The sequence below is a fragment of the Tyto alba genome, unplaced genomic scaffold (genome assembly GCF_018691265.1).
Source record: "Tyto alba isolate M040663 unplaced genomic scaffold, T.alba_DEE_v4.0 Super-Scaffold_40, whole genome shotgun sequence".
In the NCBI taxonomy this organism is placed as follows: domain Eukaryota; kingdom Metazoa; phylum Chordata; class Aves; order Strigiformes; family Tytonidae; genus Tyto; species Tyto alba.
The window spans coordinates 5,900,654-5,920,550 of NW_024881316.1; the positions used below are offsets into that span (position 1 = coordinate 5,900,654).

General features: G+C 39.3%; 1 protein-coding gene across 6 annotated transcripts in view; it reads left to right on the forward strand.

The window, feature by feature from the left end:
• Positions 1 to 19,897, forward strand: part of USP45 (ubiquitin specific peptidase 45) — a 57,450-nt gene that overhangs the window by 28,676 nt on the left and 8,877 nt on the right. For 3 of the 6 annotated variants that reach the window (XM_042802902.1, XM_042802900.1, XM_042802901.1), the window contains exons 9-13: positions 11,830 to 11,917; positions 15,004 to 15,085; positions 16,070 to 16,176; positions 18,275 to 18,331; positions 19,611 to 19,754. In XM_042802902.1, the coding sequence (XP_042658836.1) occupies positions 11,830 to 11,917; positions 15,004 to 15,085; positions 16,070 to 16,176; positions 18,275 to 18,331; positions 19,611 to 19,754 (478 nt within the window). Of the gene's footprint in view, positions 1 to 11,829; positions 11,918 to 15,003; positions 15,086 to 16,069; positions 16,177 to 18,274; positions 18,332 to 19,610; positions 19,755 to 19,897 lie in introns of those variants that run through there. The other 3 variants (XM_042802903.1, XM_042802905.1, XM_042802904.1) reach the window with 3 other exon arrangements.

Below are 19,897 nucleotides of genomic sequence, written 5' to 3' on the forward strand. Positions count from 1 at the left end.
TGTAGGTGCCTTCAATTATAATGCAAACAACCTTGCTTTTTAAAACACCTGTAGAAGACCTATTTAAAAGTTGATACAAATATTTAAATATTGACTTTACAAGTAAAAGAAGCTGTGGAAGCAGAGTAAGTGGAGGATGCTATAGCTGAATCTCACATTTAAAAAGGTTAATAATGCATGCTTGTTTATTTGCTACAGTATTATTGTATGGCATTTTAAGCATTCTTTAAGCAGCCCAAGAGTTAGGAGGAAAGTTGCAGTCTCTTACTATGATGTTTCAGGGCAACCTCACTGAGCAAGCATGGGTTTAAAATATGAAAACAAAAGCTCTTAGACTACAGCAGAGACAATTTAATTCTGATAAAGAAATCAGTTACTACTTTTTCTTTACCTTCAAAATTCAACTTCAGAAACTTAATATTGTATTTTTTCTATTGCACTTGAATTCCTTTCAATTCTTTTGAGCTGTAAAAGGAAATGTGCATAATGTGTCTTTACAGTGATTTTGAATCAACAGCAGTGTTCTCTATTTAGCGTTATCTACCTGGAAGAAAAATATATAGGGAGGAAAAATACATTGTTTCATCACTTCTCCTCCTGTTTCAGGGCTGACTCAAAAATGTGATTATAAGAACAAAATTTGGCCAAGAAATGGAAGGGAAACAATTAAATAAGAATAGTATTTTTTTCTTTGTGGGTATTAAGGACAGAAGGGGAAAAGATGATGTGAAGCATGTTTTGAAGACCACCGTAGCAACCTCATTGTAAAATAATCATGATGCAGTGCACTTCGGATGGCATTGTATTTTTGTGGTGATAGCTATTTTATATCTGCTCTGTGTGCGTGTGTTTGTATCTGTGTAGTCATCAAGTGATGGCTACACAATATATCAATATTACATCTCAAATATCTAATTATTTTTTGGGGGGGGAGGGTTGATCTTTAAGATGGGCATATACTTTAACTGCCAGCTAAAATTGAAACGTGTTTTAATGCGGGCAGCAGACTCTTGCTGTGTATCTGTCAGCTTCTGACATCTCTTGCTTTCATCCCTTCTTCTTACTTTTTCTTACTTCTTACCTACTTGCAGAACACCACTTAGGTATAAATCCTTTACTAGCTCTAGTATCAAAACCACAAGTGTCAGCCACATACTGTTAGCAAGAAAATAGGCGTTAAAGGGCAGTAAGCGGCTGCACGGGTATGACAGGAGGTTTTAGTCTTTTGATTATTTTATTATTGATGGTGATGTAAGCAAGAAAGAAGAAAGGGAGAATTTCATCAAATTCAGCAGTCTGCAGTGGTGGAAGTAGGAGAATGGGAAATCTTCATCTCCGCAAACTGACTACGTTTCCTATATGTTAACTTAAACAGTATGAGTGCAGTGTTCTGGCACGCCACGTTTTCAGCGCCTTTTTTCATCTTTTCAAGTTGGCCATCTCATCTTTAGCAAAGTTAAAATGAAAGCGAGAACATGACAAGATTGCAGGAGTCCCAGCTCGGAAGAAGTCTGTGTTGCTGCAGCATTCTCAATAAACTGCTTTTGGAATCCTGCCAAGGAGTCATAATAAAGTAATCTTAAAGGCATGCACTACTTGTGGTCTTCACATGCATTAGCACAGATTGTTTTTACCTCCCAAGTGAAGTTTGAACAGCATCTTTCCTAAAGAGATGATAGGATGAATGTGTAAAAGGAGGAACTACACTGAAAAAAAGGGTTCCTATGTCAGAGGAAGAAAAGTCAGTTAGCTACTGGAGAGAAGGACATGGGTAAGGACTTCTAATAGTAATGTTTTAGTTTTGTATATTTTACATAAAAGTTTGCTGACTCCAGTTGCAACCTTGTTTTTAAAATTTATTCTTTCCCCATCACAGACCTTGCTGTCTTAGTCTCAGTCCACAGTATACGACTGCACCTTTCTTTAGCGAAGAATTTATGAAGCAGATTGTACAGATAGTACAGGAGGTACTTCTCTGCGATATCAGGGGTTGGACTCAGTGACCCAGGAATTGTCTTCCCAGTCTTTATCATAACATTATTTCAAATAGTTGCTTGTTGCTTCCAAAACAGGGACATGCACACTGAGTGGTTATGCAGAATATAGACTTTTTACTCAATACTTAGTATAGTCACATCCACATCTTATTAGGCTTCTTAGAAATGTGAATGGCTGAAAAATTGAAGCTGTCAGCAGGTGCTGGCAAGCTGCTGTTCTCTGTATACTAAGATCTATCTACTTGTCACGACTCTTATAGTATGCTATCAGCCCAAAAGTAACATGGCGATTTCCTAGTAACATTTTTCTCATGTGTAGCAGAAGGATGATTCTTTAAAAAAATGGTTACTTTTCCCTGATGACACAAGTGGATTATATATATATAAATATATATAAATTTTTATTAAATTGGTATTGATGAGTTTGGGGGTTTTTTGTTTTTTAATCTCCCATCTGAACGGTAACATATTTTCCTCTAGGATCGGTTGATGGAAGATATAGTAAAGGTAGCTGTATAATTTAACACCTGACATTTGCCCTCATTTCTAGTCCAGTGCTGGAAGAACACTTCTGAATTTGAGGCCCAGAGTTGCTTTTTTTGATGAAACTGTAGGACTTTAGGACTCCACCTGCTTCAGATGTTGCAGTATGCAAGAGTTTGAATGCTCACATTTGAACTGGGCATACTTGCTCAAAAATTGAAAAGTGCTCAGTGAAAGACCTAAGGCAGCAGGGAAGGAAGGAAGAGCTGAAAAGGAGCGGGCAAAGGCATGTAGGAATGCAGTTAGGTGTGGGCAGAGAGCCCGTAAAGAAAGGGATAAGGCGCTGCCTTGTTCAGCTGCAGGTCCCGGGTGGGATCCCAAAACCTGCAGGTGAGAAACTCTGCAAGTGGATGCACGTTTGCTGCTCAAAAGCAGTAAGAGAACTGGGAACAGTTCTTCAACTGCAGACTGCTTCTTTAAGAGTCTAGAGAGATCATGGCATGAAGTTCATTGTCTTGGGTGTTTGTGGTGCTTTTTTTTTTTTGTTAAATAACAAAAGAGAGAAATGATACTGAGTGTTAATTTTATCAAGTGGTGGGGTAGCCAGGTTGAAGGAGGGGAGGAGAAGAAAAGAAATGGATGAGTCTTTCTATAGCAACTGTTCAGCGTCTGGTACTAATTCATCCACTGTTAATTTTGTTAGTGTTGCAGCTGTCAGATGTTTTGCGAGGACAGATTGTGAGCATAGCTACGGGGCCCTTCTGTTGGTTTTCCACTATGCTGAATATCAGGACTGTGGACTTCTGACTTATCTGGAGACTTAGTGACTAATGCAATACTGATGTAATAAGAGGACCAAAATTTTATTTCTTTTACTTGCTACGATTGAATAATTTTATTGGTAGAAGAAAGCTTAGATTTGTGTAGCAAGTAAATGTTGCAGCACACCAGTGATTAATCCAGAAAGTAGTTACAGAATTTAGCTGCCTCAAACCTCCACCGAAGAATTATTTATAGGAGCATTATATTGCTGCATTAACATGCAGGAAAAAAATACTTGCCTAACAAAGATTTTATTAGTGGTCACAAAATATACATAAGTCTTCCCAAGGAGTATTTGTCCTTCCTTCTGAGGTGCAGAAAGCAGAACTCAAGACAGAGGTGAGACTGACAGAACAGAGGTCATGCGCAGTTAGGACTATTGATTAGTTTTGGAGGAAAACCTAAACAGTGCTTGGAGCGTTCTGCATTTGTCGCTTCTGAGAGGAAATGCAAAGCAAAACTGAGGTAACGAACGACATGATTTAAGGGGTGAAGGAAACAGGATTTTTCTCATTAAGAGTCTTTTTGAGCCTTTTCTTTAAAAATAATATTGCTGTAGAGAAAAATCTCTTCTTAGAAAAGATTTTCAACTTCCTTATTTTTCCCATTTGACTTTCATCATTTAAAGATAACAGCAGCAGAACACGCAGTTGATGTTTCCTTGACTGACTGAAGAATTATTTTGGGTCCCTATCATACCTCCATGTGCCTTGCCAGTGGTGCTGCATCACATTTGGGAGCTCTCTGACAGAGGAGATTGAATCTTCTCCATGCAGCAGCAGTTGAGAGATTGCACGTTTTTATTTCAGAGTTTCCTTAATTTTAGGAACAAGTTACCAAAGCTGGATGGGTGAGGTTTATGAGTGCAAAATAGATTAATTGCATATATAAGCAGTGCGCACTGGCAGGAACCATCTGTACTTGTTCCCAAGTTTTCCTGTTCACTTGTGTTCACTTCTTTCACTTGGGAGGAAGACCTGTGCAGCATTTTGGACAACACAAGTATTTGCAATGTGTGTGGTATTGGTGATCTATGTAAGCATTGCTTGTAGATACAATGAAGGAGAAAACAGATAATTTAATTAGGTACATTTGAGGTGTATGCTCAGTAGCAGTGTTCATATTAACCAGAGTAGAGCATTACAAGATAAAACCAGTTTGGAGCTTTAGGGAGAGGTAACAAAAGTAGGAAGCTTTCACCTCAAGAGGGACTTGATATTGGGAGTTTAGGCAGGAAAGGACATGAAAATGGGGCGTGACAGCAAGAGAAGACAATAAATGATAGAAGATAAATTTGCTGTACTTATTTAACTGCCCTCGTAAGAGTTCAGGGAGATGTTTGTGAAAGTGAAAGGCAACAGATTTAAAGCTAGGGAAAAAAAAAATTTTTTTTAAACATTTTATAGAGCTAACCTGTGAAACTTGCTGTCGCAGGGTGCTGTTGAAAATCTTAGCAGGACTTGAAGGAAGAAAGAAGAATTAGTTGTCCACATAAAGCGAGAAACTTTTTTTGTAGGGATGCAAGACCTCATGCATAAAGGCCTTCACTTGGCTACCAGATGGTAGGAAGAAATTTCCCCAGACGGGTATTTCCATTACTCAGTAAAAAGCGCTGTGTTTTCCCTCTGATGGTCAAGTGGGAAATGGCTCTGTCGCAGTATGTCAACTATTATGTCCGTTCAGAGCTACTTCTAACAGGTGCTTTTTGCTCAGGTACCAGATACCTGGTGCATCGCAATAGAGCGGTGGTACCTCATTTTCTTGTTTGGGGAAGGTGAGACAGAAAAAAGATGAAAGAAATCAGCCAGCACATCCAAAGGAGAGCAAAGTGCTGTCTGTCCGTGCCACTGAGATAGTACAGGCAAGTCTGGTCTTAGTTGCCCATCAGGCCAAGCCCATGTTTGGTTGGTTTTTTTCCTACCAAGCACCTCGTGGTAGCAAAACTCTTACGTCTGTGGGGCAGGTTTGAGATAAGATTAATCATGGGGATTAATCATGCTGTAGGATTTTATATGGTTTGGGATCACTAATGAGAGCGATTGCTTTAGGAAGAACAAGCCTTTACATTCTAGCTGTTCTGTGACAGCGAATAGGTATTTGATGGTATCCACTGGGAGAGTCCTGTGAATTGTGGTAACTTTTATAAACTGTCCCTTTGCATACTTTTTTTGTAACTTCCATTGGTAAATGATCAGTCTTGAGAGATAAACATCTTCATCTGTAGATAAACAAAATGTCTTCTCTCAGCTAACAATAAGTAAACATTTTACTTTGCTTCGCTGTAGTGTAGTGCGGGGTTAAAGGGGTTCCTCTGCATTTTGCACTACTGGAAAAAATCAAATAGTATGTTCTGGTTTCTGTTTCCAAGCACTTACTATTGTTTCGAAAGTTTTCCAAGGTACTAGCCTGTTTTCTGCTGGAAGACAGTAATTACTGAAAGGATAATTTTGGCAGGGACTTTTATTAGAGACGGTATGGCAGTTCTGTGCAGTATGACTGAATGACTGTAACTGTATCCCAGTTTTGCTTTTGAAGCACAGCTTAATGTCCCTCGAATATAAGATAGGAATTAAAAGCAGTAATGCTTAGGGGACTGTTTTGTTTGGGTTTGCTTTGTTTTGTTTTGTTTTTTTTTTTTCCTTTAAAAAATCATGTTGTTATGTAGTTTTTGTCATTAAAACATTCTAGGAAGTAGATCGCCATGCGAAGTATTTATTTAACTGACAGTCAAGCAATTACAACTGGTCTCCAGATGAGTGACGAGAGGCTAGATAAGTAGTACGCGCGTAGATGTCACAGTTGTCCTTCACCACTTCTGGCCATTAGCAGGAATTCAACCTGTTCTGTCATTATCCTGCTGACACTGTACAACAGGTTGTATCGCATTGGCACTGGCTTCCATATGTCAGCACATCTGTGAGCGGTCAACTCAACCAACCATCTTCAAGTCCCCCACTTTTGCCAAGGATCTTGCTTGAAGCATATTTTCAAGGAGACAAGAGCACACATCTTTTAGTTGTCAGATTTCTGTGTATCAGCATGGTTTAATTCCTTTTTTTTTCCCCTAATTCTGGTTTGTAAGTGCAGGAAGTTTCCAGTAAATGCATTATGTGGTGTGAAATTCCCTTCCTCCCTCCTCTTTTTTTTATTGTTGTTTTTTGGTTTTCTTTTGTGGCTTTCCCCCGAAAACAAACACACTAATCTCAAATATTTTTCCGCAGAAAATCAGATATTTAGAACCATATAAAACATTACACAGCATGCTAGGTACATGAATGACAGATTAACTGTATGTTAAGCATATATGTTAACAATGACATAATTTGTCAGTCCAAGTAAATGACTCAAACCTTACACAGCATCTTTGTAAGTCACTTTCCCTGCCGCTTTTAAAGTGGTAGCTGTTACGTTCCCATCATTTTTGATGCCATTAAAATTTGAGCATGTAGATTTACGTGAGGTTAGGAGAGCATTTAGTACAGGGATGGAGAAGCATAAATAACATAGATGCGCTATGTGCTAGTAAATGAAAGACTAAGAGAAATGGAAAACTGCCGTGACAGAGTTCATCTTTCCCCCTTTCGTTTAAGCTAATAAAACTGTGTGGAACATACCAGTAAACTGTTTTCCCTTGAAATATCATTTAGTAAATCAATTTTCATCTGAAATGATGATCGTATGTTCATCAGTAGGAGGTTACGCTGCAAACCATAAGCAGTAATGAAAAGGTACATGTGGGTGTTTTTCTGATTGGCACTGAAGCTCTGGCTCCGCGAGGTGTGCCTACAGTGGAAAGAACTTCCTGTAACAGTGATGGAGTTTTTGCTTGCTTCTTTGTCAAGTAATTATTAATTTTTCTTCATTTTTACTGTAGTGTCTCCTGCAGTGACCCTGCTTCTGTGGCCAAAAAAAAAAAAAATTCCCTATTAGTACCAGGATCCAGGTTATGTAAATGCAAGATTTTGTTTTCTTGCTATACGCTGGAGCTATTAATGTGCATATATTGGGCGAGATAGGCTGAATATACTTGTTGGTTCTCACCATCTCAGGAAAGCAAGAAATTTCCCATAAATAAAATTAATGATAGCCTTGTGGCTAACTGACTACTAGGTTTCTCAGAATTGAACTGGTTTTGGCATCCGGGTTAAAAAAAAAAAAAAAGATTATTTCAGATTCGTGGCCATTCAGTGAAAGAAACAATGAGAACGCTGTTTTAGCAAATTGAAAAGTGAAACTGTGCGTGCATGTAAACATCTGGATGCAGGTACTTATGTTGTTTATTTTTCTAATATATATTGAGTCTTGGATCCCAAATAAAGGTTCAGTACTTTTCAGAATGTACTTGGTTTTTATAGTCAAATTAATTGGAAATAAAACATTTGATTTTAATAGAAGCAAAAAATTGCATTTTAATAGTATTAAACCAAAATATTTAATTTTGAAGAGGAATATTTCAAGTTTGAATTAATTGTTTGGTTTTTTTTTTTTTTTTTTTAATTTGAAATTAAATTTTTAGGTTGACTTGTACATGCAAAGAAAATTTTGACTTAAAAAAGAATTCTTAAAAAAATCACCCACTGTGATGATTCTGGATTTTATAGTAAGCCTCATAGTACAGCAGCATCATTAAATCATTTTTAACTGGGGACATTTTCAACTTTCTGTCAGAAAGTAGCTATTAGGTACAAATGTGAAAGTGTCATGTTTGTAAATGTCAACGTGTTGTTTTGCACGTGCAGCTCCAGATATATTCCGCTTAATTTTAGGCACTGCCCTTAGATCCTTCTCCAGTTACAGCCCGAAGTGCCTCCAGCGAGCAGTTCAAAACTGAGACCCGTGGGTCACTGTCCTGCCTGGAGCCCGGGGCTGCTGTGCCCTAACTTGGCACCTTGGCATCTTGCTCAGCGTTAAGTTTTACTGTTGCAGCCACGTTCGCTGCGCGCCTGATGCGTTTGCCGATTGCCTTTAACTTCTCCTGTCCACAAGCACGAGCTTCCCTGGCAAACCCGAGCAGCTTTAGTGTACGGGCGGGAGAGAAACCTCATCTTTAGGACCCCTAGAACAGCTGAAGAGTGCGGCTGGGCGAGTCAGATCATTGCGCCTGGAGAAAAGACCGACCCGTATTTACAGCTTGATGTTAGCCTGCAATTAGCGTGCAGTCTGAGGCTGAAAGTGAAAACTGGCTCGGCACACAGTTAATAAAATTGACTAACCATGGAAGCGCTTGTTTTTTCTGGCTGCACTGCTAGTTTGATAAAGCACTGGTCCGAGCTCCGCTCCTCTGGTTGTCTGCTGTGCTAGATTTTGGAAGGGGTGCACATGGTTACACCTGCACGTGCTCTTCTCAAGTCTGCAGCGAGAGTCACAACTGACATTTGGTGGCATTATTGGAAATGCAAAAAACACCCTTTCAGATCCCATTTTAGATTAATCGGTCCAAGACGGTCATTAAAGATCTAAAGGGTAACCTGCCTGGAAAGACAGGTATGGTTTGGCCGGTAAATCAGAGTTAATGTGAATAGAGATACGTTAATATTGAATGTTTACCCAGTCTCATTTGGGGTTGCAGGAAGCTGGAGATCCAAACTGTTTACAAGAAGCCTTCTAGCCATGGTTATCTTAGTAAGAATAACACCTTAAAGATCCATCTGCATATTCACAAGTGTATTTTGTAATTTCTGTATAATGTATGCCTGCAAAATATGGTATTCAGGGTATATTTAGATGCTGTGAGTAGTAAAAAAAGGAATCTACAGTTTTTGAATAGTAGTGATTGAAACTACTGGAAGTCTGTCTTCCGAACAGATGCGGTGTTAGCCCTGTGCAGTTGGCTAAAATATCACTGGTACAAATGCTAGCGTAATCTCAAGCAGATATTTTTCCTCTTTTGGTTGACGAGGGCCACGCAGATGCTGCTGGTGGTCTAAAAAGGCCACAAAAGAATCGCCTTTCCTGCGGGGCCTTTGGTTTTTGTGTGTCCTGCGGAGCAAAGCGCAGTGGTAGGAACTCAGCCGGCGCCAGCGGCCCTTCCGCGCCCTTGGGCTGACTCACAAGCTGGCTCGTCTCTGCTGGTGCTGTGGCCAGCCACCACGGAGGAGGAGGAGGAGGAGGAGGGCTCAAAGGACGGGGTAGTCTGAGAGGACAAGGGCAACAACAGATGCGTATTTTCTAAGGCGTGTGGGCCCTTCGAGACTTTTAATTTCTAGATATTAAAAGTTTGGAAGTATACTGATTTTTTTTTTTTTTTTTTTTTTTTTTTAAAAAGAAGCTGTTGCTGTCTTTGACGATTCAGATCTCTGTTTAACCTGAGCAGTCAGTATATATTATTCTGTTTAACCTGAGCAGTCAGTATATATTATTCTAGAAAGTAGACTTGTAGTCTGGGAATTTCAGTCATTCGCTACCGCGCACCCAAAAGGCAATGATGTTGTTACTGATGCAGAAGCAGTATCTTTTTCAGTTGCAGACCCAGTGCTTTTTCAGCTCGTGCGGCTCTCAAAAACGAAACAAAAACCCCTCCTTCGTTCAACTTGAGTGTAAAAAGGAGAGCTGTGGCACATGGTTATACAAGAACATCACTCACCTCACAAACGAAATGACAGCTGGAGAGCTGCAGCCTGGTGGCTTTCTCCTACAGGCCTCTTCACGTGCTCAGCCCAAGATGCTGCTCGATGCTGTTTTGGGGACAGCCAGGGAAATCCCTGGGGGGGGGGAGCTGCCACGCAGGAGCGATTCCGGTGGGCTTGGAGCTGGCACAGCTGCCACCCGTGCTTACAGGTGCAGCATGGAAATGAGACTTCAAAAGATTTTACAAGGGTTACAGAGTTCTGATGAGATGGACCACACAATCCCCCCCACCTTCTAAACTTGGATAGCATGAGAAAAGAGAATTGTATCAGGATTTTCTTTCGAATGCTGGCTATACAGATTAGTAAATTTATGGTGATAGGAAACGTAGCGACATTAAATCACAGCAACAGTGTGGCTACTTTATGTTCTTCCATGCATTGTCTAGATAGCGTGTTTGGGTGCACTCAGAAGTTGCAGAAAAGCTGGAATTGGTGATGTTCATGTATTCAACGTGCAGTGGGAACAAAATACTTGGTATACTTGGTTGTTACGATGGGTGAATCAGGAAGGTTCCTTTGAATTAGTGCAGATGACTTGTGAAATTTCAACCTCTCTCTTCTCAGATATTTTTGTTCTCAAAACCAGTTGGGTATATAATTCCCATAAGCGGCTTTGGGAGGAAAAAAATTAGACAGTATGTAGCTAATTTATTACCTGCCTTTGTAAACCTGGTAGTTTTTGGATTCAAATATGTTGTCTCAGTCAAAACAACAGCGAAGAGTGTCTCATCGGTTTCAGGCTCTTTCCATTTTAGGTATGAAGCTGTGTTTTGTTTGCTTCTGGTAGCACTACATGTTTAAATATGAATTTCAGCTGTGAAATATTGCCATTTATTAGACCATAGGACAGAAGTTTGGATGTGGATATGGTGTGAGTTGATAATTCATTATGCTAAAAGGTCCTTTTAACGCTTTTGCGAAGCAAGTATAAGAGTAACTCTTAGCTGGTAACAGAAGAGTGATTAATTCTTCCACCAAGAAAACCTGCCCCAAACCCTGGCTTTTTTCACTAGTGATACTCTTAGAATGGAAATCCTATGTCTAGATCATTTATCTCCAATATTTGTAATATTAATTGAAGAAATTTAGCATAAATAAAGTCTGATTGAATACAGTATAAATTATGTATATCAGAATATCATATCATTAGTTTCATATTTCTTTCATAGCACTTGAAATTCATATGCTGTGTGATGTTACATAATTTTAGCATGTTTGCCATTTTACTCGTTGGTTGTTCACTCAGTAAGCCGCAGATTACTGGACTGATTGACCGTAGAGCCATTTGGAAGAGATGGTTATGTATACTTCTGTTTAAGAAGTTAAGAAATTCTCATTTGGATTCTAACGTGCAGTTCTTGTTTGTTTGATGCACAGCCTTGGGGCTTCCCTTCCATTTCAAGATCATCTTTTTTTCAGTCCAGATTACAGTGCTGTTTCTAGTTTCCTATATACGAACCTATATACCCTTTCCTGTATATGAATGTGTTTTATGCACATTTGGTATTTCTTCTTGGTGGAGAGAAGAGTAAGGTAGCAGAGGGGACATTAAGCACGTTGAAAATCTTATTTCCCTCTCCTCCATGACATTGGGACTGTTTGGTGATACCGAAGTACTGGTGTAGCCTGTCAGCAAAGCGCTGCTAGTATGGATGAAACTCTGCTGGCAAAGCTGTATTTTAGTCAAGCCATACCCAGTAGGGTGAAAATGCTACAGAGGCTAAAGTGCAGCCTTGTTGGTATAATTGCTGCCACACCAGAAGCTTCCTAAAGCCTCCGCTTGGCCCAGCAGGGATTGTACCCATTTGTACCCCTGGCATCCAGAAAGAGTGAGGTAGACGTTGTCAGAGCAAGAACCTCCCGAAGTAAATTTAAATTCCTTCCTAATTCTTTCATAGGGCTCCTCGATTTAAGGGGTTCCAGCAGCAGGACAGCCAGGAGCTTCTTCACTATCTGTTGGATGCGATGAGGATTGAAGAAACAAAGGTAACGTCTTTGTGTGTGCTTTTAAAGAACTTACTTGACTGTGTGGTGAAATACGAGTCTTCACTTCAATGTTCTTCGTGTTCCCAGTGTTTCAAAGATGCACTTAATGAACTAAGAGTGGCTATTTTTGTTGAGAAAAATAATGACTGTTTTGAAAGATGATTTAATTATGCTCACGTTGATATGTTAAAATTGCCGATTGGAATGAAAGTTTCAGTCAGCAGTAGAAGGGGTTTGCCAAGTATATCGTGATAACTTTAGGAATCTGAATTGTTTGCCTTCATTTAAAAAAAATAAAAGGGTCCAAAAAAAAAGGACTTCTGCAGAGTTGTAGAAAGCAGAAGTAGGTGCTCTGACTTGGCTGACATTGCGTTTTAAAGTTTTGGGACAGAAATTAGCAGCTCCTAGCTATGGGCCTGGCCACAATTTTCACTGAAATCTATTTAAATGAAAAAAAAAAAAAAAAAAGGATAAAAATAAAATCGTGCAGTTTCTTGTATCTCTTGAAAATGTGAAGAACTACTTGTTTTATAAATAAGGTGCTGCTTTTCATTATTTAAAATGTACATCCGAGTATGCTAAGTGTATAAGCAGTTTATTATATTAAAAATGTCCCTGCATGTTTTTTTTTTTCGTTTCTTTTCCTTCACTATTTCTTCCTTCTGCATTGCTGAATGCAAGAAAGCGTGTTTGCTTGCTTGAACTGTTTTGACCATATCAGATTTCATCTGCCTGATTTAGTCTGGGACCCTTCTTTTCAGATGATATTTTGGTAAAAGGAGGGCCTTAAGTCTCCTACTGACCAGTGTACTTCCTCTTCCTTCTCATTTAGTAATGCGACAAATGTCATGATCCTGAGCTGAATTACCTTCCAGATAAGATAGAAAGCTGTGTCTGAGCCCAGTTGTTGGCACTAGAGTAGAGCTGGGCAAATCCCCATCCTACCACAATATTAATATATATTGGTCATGTCAGCGGTGTACTTGATGATAAACAGAGCTGAACTACAGGGAGAAATAGCTAAAGCTTGACATTGTCACTCTTACAAAATTACACAACAGAAGCAGCTGACTTCAGTCAGAAAACAGTTGTCATGTTTTTGCAGTAGAGGGTAACTTTATTATTTTGTTTGTTGATTTTCATGTAATGGAAAGTGGAAACTGTATTTGCTTCACAAATGAGGATTTACCAAAACCAGGATTATTACGATGACTGAGCTGCTTCTCCAGGAGGAGATTGTGCTTTCCCCTCAAGTCAATCTCCTGTTTCACCACTGAATGTGCCGTCATTATGAAAACTTGCGTTTGTATTTGCCTGTAATTTGTGAATCCAGGGAAGAGCCCTGCTGACAGGGCAGCCTGTTGCTTTGCCATCTACCCGTGAGAGAGCTGAGCGCGGCCGTCCCTGCTTCCCGATCCCTGCTGGGATTAACTGCTTTTAAACCCTCAGAGTGTTGTCGAGAAATACATACGATACATAACATGGCACTAGTTACAGGAACTAACAGAAAATCACATTTTTACACTTTGGCCTCTTCTCTGTGGTTTTGTATCTGGTATCCGGCGCCTGTGCTCAACTTTTTCCTATCCCTGATGAAAAAAGTTAGAAGGCACCTATGTACACAAGTGGATTTTTAAGATAAAAGCTTGTCAGTACTACAGTAAAGATGACACAGCGTCTGCTGTTTCCAGAGATGTGGGCTGGAGGTGGTGTCATACCGGGCCCGAAGCGGCTGAGCCCTGCTGCTAATTGATTAATGCCTGCTGCCACTGTCCGCAGCACCCTGCCCATTCAAAGTCTGTGTCTTTCTTTGACCTAAATAAATGGTTCAACGCGCTAATCTCAACAAAAGGCTTGCTTATGGCCCTAAACCCATTTATGGTTCTCAACTTCATGAATTACCTATTGATTAGTCCTTTTAGTATATCGTTGGCTTTAAGATGAACAAAGCTGAGCTCGGGGTAGCGGGAGTTAATTCACAAGCCAGGTCACATACTTGTGAGGTAGGAGCATGAGTTATGCCTGATGGGTGCTTGAACTAGAAGCAGAACCTCCAACGCTGCCTGTCATCCTCACGCTTTTGTGACACATGGCTGGAAAGTGTGCTTTGCTGCCTGTAAAGCAAGAGCTATTTATTTATTTTTTCCCAGTGAGGACACAGGGTTTGAGTTACTTGCCGAAGGTCTGGTATCTCCATTTGTCTCTAGAGTGGTGTTTTACTCTAAGTGTGACATCAGTGACACGTTTAATTGCAAACGCCGTTTGCACACCGACGCGGGAGACTCGTACGCGTCACTAGAGTCTGTGGGTTAGGGAGCAAGTACATTCGCCAGGAAAAAGGGAAGCACGGGCCACGCACGCTGCCGTGTTCCCTGCCAGGGCACCCGACTCACCCCCTTGGAGCGTTGGGCTGAGCTGCCCAGGGTGCCCCCTCGGGAACAGGGCGTCCCCTCATCCCAGGGCAGCTGAGAAGTAGCGGGGGGGAAGCACCCCCCGTCTTGAGGTGCAGCTACAGCTCACCTGTACGTAGGATTTTCTCTGAGCAAATGTTGGTGGCATTTTTATGCGTTCGTAGAATCTCTCCTGAGGTTTTCTAACATAACTCTCAGATGTGCAGGGTTAGAAAATGAAGAGAAGTAATAAAAATACTGCCCAAACACAGTCACTGAAGTCTGGCTGTTAAAAGAGACTTAGCTGCCTTCAAGTATTTTGTACCCTAGTCAATCAGTAACAGTCCATTCTTCAGTGTTGGTTTTCCCCCCCAACAATGGAGGAAACAGGTAGCATTTGTTCACTCAAAATCTCAGTTTCTCAATAACCTATTGAGTGCTCTACAGTGGCTCCCCTTTTTAAGGGGAGGAAATTTTTGGATGGTTACCTACTAAAGTAAAGCTCATCTGATTTTGACACTGGTAGTGAATAACAACAGTAGTTTTAAAATATTAAATTGTGCTTATTTCACGGAAATAAGAGTAGATAAAATAATCATATATTAATAGTTTTTTGAATGTTTATACTTTTAAATACTCACTAAATGTTTTGTGGTGTTTTTTTTTGTTTTTTTTTGTTTTTTTTTTAAATTGTAGCGTATACAAACTGGTATCTTAAAAGCATTTAATAATCCAACTACTAAAACGGCAGATGAAGAAACTAGAAGAAAAGTCAAAGGTATGCAACTCTTTATTGAACAGTTTTAAAAATGCACGAGTATTTAAATGCCATTTTCTTCAAAACTGACTATGGCAAACAGCAGTCCTAAAGTACTGTAGTTACAAGACTTATGTATTATTCTAGTGCCACCTAGTGTGCATCTAAAGTGTAGAGAGCGTAGTCTGTGCTGACTTGCAGCTTTGTATCCAAGGGTAGAAGCTTCCACTGTATCAATAAAGCCCCTTTTAACGAGAGAAGTTAATTTTATTTTCTGAAATGGCCTGCTGCATCTTCAGGTTTGTTATACAGCCCCAGTTAACTATCACTCAGAGAGGCCACTTTCCATAAATAAAACTGATTTCTGTCAGTTGACTGTAAGCACTCTAATTATGATTACAAAGCCGAGACAGGAGGCTGTTTCAAAAGAAGGCGTGTGTTTTTTCAAAACAAGGGTTTTAAAATTTATTTTTTGTGTGCGTGTTTATGCAAAAGTCCTAATAGTGGGGATTTTGTTTTAATTAAAAGTCTTAATAACGATTAAGCTGTTTGGAAAGTCACCTTTCACAAATCTGCAACAGTTAAGGTATTGAGATGTATTAGAATAGGCTTTTGTCTCTTTTTTTAGAGTTTTATAGTTTGGAAAACCATTCAGAAAGGGTGACAACCTGCCTGCTACCCTGTAGCGTCTATATCAAGGCAATGCAATATTATGTATTCAAAAGAAAACTGAGAATTTATTTAACAGGCTGCTTCTTGAGATAAAGTATTATTATTCTGTTACAGTAGGTGGGGAAGGGAAGGGAAGGATAAAAGGGAACCGTCTCACTAAAATATTTTGAAATGTTGAGATCATACAGTATATATATGATGTATTAGTTACTGTATTATGTTCAAACCATTTTGAATATGTTTACAAATTGTGCTTTCATAATGTATCTTAGAAGGAATTTTGTTGTACTTATAGTGTGGCATTGGATCTGTTATTTTTCACATTTAAAAAAGGCAATGTTTTTTCAGCATATGGAAGAGAGGGTGTGAAGATGAACTTCATAGATAGGATCTTTGTTGGTGAATTGACTAGCACTGTCATGTGTGAGGAATGTGAAAATGTAGGTATTCTGGAATTTGGTTTGATGTGGAATAGATCACATACTGGTTTGATTATGTTGTCTTGAAAGTATAAAATTGTATTGCCAATTTTATACTTGTTTGTTTGTTTGTTTGTAAAAACAAGACTTTTTTGAAAGTTTCTCATTTCAAATGATTTATTCCTTTAAAGCATTATCCTCCCAAACCTGAGAAGAGGGGTCTTTTGAATTCAAAAAGGATTCAAGTTCTGGGCTTGATTTTACATCTAACTGAAGGCTGGAGGTTCCAAATTCTGTAATCATCTGTGTTACATCCCAATTTTATTTACTGTTTTTAAAACACCTGCCTGTCTTACAACGTAAATCCTCCTGCCTGCTATTCTGGGATATACCTGAAAATTGGGAATTACTTACTTTGAATTAGCATGAGTGGGGAAATGCTAAAATTACTTTTTTTTTTTCCTCTTAAAGTATTTTTTGTAATTAACATAATAATGCTAATGAACAGCATATTCCTTTCATTATTAATATGACTGACATTTCATCATACATGCTTTCCATGATCCTTATAATTTGCTTTAACTTTGGAAGAGAAAAATCTTATTTGCATGACTTCTCTAATTGAATGTTACATTTGTGTTTTAGACTAAACATTATATTTCGTATTATAGAGATTAAGTAAATCAATCAGTCTTAATAATTAAGCACAGTCCTGCAGTGCCAGGTCAACTTCCCTGTGTGTGATGTGCAGATTACACTCCGATGTGCTACTCGTATCAATGAAGAACTTTGACTATAGAAAAAATAGAGGTTGTATGTATTTTGCGTGTCTCATTTATTTTTGATGGATTCTTATATCCTGCCTGCACAGGACTCAGGGATTTGCTAGCTGTAGTCCCTTGAGGAAGACCTTAATATTCACTTTCCTTTGCCTACATTGGCAAAGATATTTTTGACGAATGTTTGTTCATGCAAACTCACTCTTTAGAGGAGCCCCTGATTGAACATCGCTCGTCAGGCAGTCAGTCATCACCGTTACAATAGTTCTGATGTCATTTATTGCTTTACTGGAACCTAAACCGTGCTCAGTCCCTTGTACAACAGGTAAAAATAAGCCTACAGTCCGTACCAGATGCTGCAGGTGGGAGACAGGGTCACAAATACAAGAGAAGGGCAACGAAGACAGTAATTGAGGGCATGACTGCCTTCAGTAACTCACATGTACAACGTAATTTTTTATTTTTTTATTTTTTTTAACATGATGTTTATGTCTTACTTGTTTTTCACAGTCTTCCCAGAGGTAAGATAAGTCAGTTTTGGAAGGAGTTTGAGAATGGCAAGGGAGAGAACTTAAGGAACAGGCTTGGATGAAATGTTCTAGTCATAAAGGCACATGGGAAGTGCTGACAATGTCTTTAGGTATGCTTTGCCAGATATTTCCAGTTTCAGCTTAGATTTTACATGGCTTATAGGTGGCAAAAGAAAACTTGCAGTACAGAAAAGAAGGTTGTTTTTTTTTTTTTCTCCCAGCCCCCTGCTCCCCAGTAATTGGATTTATTTTAACAATTACTAGTGTATGTTATGGTGTGACAAATTCTAATAAAGCTTTTGGCTGCAACCAGTAAGCCTGACTTAATCTTTTCTGAGAGCATGAGGTTTGAACGTGTCATTTAATGTTCATTAACCAGTCCTTGCTGCTTAACAGTGTCCAAGGTCAAACACTTGCCCAGAAGTGTCCAGGATCAGGAGACTCAGTTAGCTTTCTGCAGAACTGTACCATCTAGGAGGCCCACATGACCTGAAATTCTGTCTGGAGCTCAGAGAAACTGACCACCGCACTGCTTCTAGGTCCAGTTGGTGCCCAGATGAATGGCCTCGCCCTTTATGTCTGTACGCTGAAATGTTGTGCAGTGTTAGAAAGAAAATCAAAGCTAACTTAAAACAAATTTAAAAAAAAAAAAAAAAAGTTTGTGGGAAGTTCTTCATTGTAGTTTGATACATCTTGTAACTAATTAGCTTTTGATATAGTTTCTGATAATTTGATTTAAAAAAGGAAGCTATGTTCTAAGCCCATAGAATGTTCTTTGCATTTAATATGCATTTTCTCTTTTTCTTCAAGATTTCAACAGTAAAAGAACCTTTCATTGATCTTTCACTTCCTATAATAGAGGAGAGGGTAAGAAACAGAATATGTGATAACTAACTATTGCTTCCAGTGGATTCTTCTTACATACCTTTACGAACACGTTCACGTATATACACACAGTTTTGATTTCAAGCCTAAAAATGTATGCTTGTCCATAAATACATGTACTGTCATACGTCTGTTACATGATTTTATTTCTATGTATAGAGAAACACAATGCCATAGGTGCATATATTTTTAAATTGGTCCAAACTTGGAACAAATGACCACAGTAATTTACAGTATATGTAGGTCTGAGATTAGCTTAATTTAGGGGTAGTTTTAGTATAGACTTATATGAATGGAATGATCATGAACATCTAGAGAACCCGAGTCCCTTGGGCTGAAGTGTACCTATGGATGAGACAGTGTCAAAATGGATAGACTTTGAATATATTTCTTTGGTGCTTTTGGCATTTCACAGATTGCCACCATTAGCTGCAGAGGAAACGTATTCCTTTGAAGGCGTACGCGCCGGTTTTGTGTGACTTGGGGTTTTCACTTGAGAGTAGGGGGGGGGTGGGTTGCACGTGGTTTTTCCCCCATCCTGCATATATTCACGTGTATTTAAGGGAGAGTATTTAATGTCCTATTTTTAACCCTGTATAAAATGTACTTGTCTCCGAACATCAGTTTTGCTCGTAATAAATTCCTCGTCTTTGTCGCTGCATTGAGTGCAGGTATCCGTGGGAGTTAAAGCTTCCCTGGATCACGTGTGTACCACGGGAACTGCAGGGGTTCTGTTTGGGAGAGCGAGCTGCTGCCTTTTAGCAGTCGCTGCCCTTACTCGAGGATGTGCGCTACTTTACGGCCATCTCTTTCCTTTATAGCACAGACACGCTGCTGCCATTAGTGTCGTGGGGTATGTACAGCAGCTCCTGCATCACCTCATCAGGTGCACCAGGGACTGGCTCAGGGGGAGCTATGGCCCCTTCGATAAATTCACATCTCGTACAGCTACGCATGTGCTTATGCAATACTGGAATAGATTATTTGGTGTGTGTTCTGTGCAGGAGTTTTGCATCATTCCTATTTCTTGTGGCTCGCAGTTGATCCTTCAAAGATGTTCACAGTGTGTTTACGATAAATATAATTAGAAAGTGATTTTAAACCACAATTTAGGGGCCAGTTAATTGGATTTACACAGGTTATTATTTTCTCAAGTAGAGGAAAAAAAAAAACCCACCACCTACATTCACCTTTTCTGTAAGTTGCAAAGAAATACAAAATTGGTGTATTTCCTTTCCTAACTTCCTGTCTAATCTCTTAGGTTGCAAAACCTGTGCCTTTGGGAAGAACAGGTAAAGGTAAAAGTGTACAAGAGGCAGACCTCAGTCAGTATAACTGTTCTTCTATCACTACATTGAATAATCAACCCAAAATTGTCAAGAAACACGCTTTAACAAAAGATAAGGTAAGAACTGCAATACTTGCATTAACCAGTTACCTTGAATTAATTCTGAAGTTTCTCGAGCTACAGGGGTGGGAATTTAGACACCTATCAGTGGGGGTTTTGTGTATACACAGAGCTGAAATAGACCTGGTTTTGAATATTTA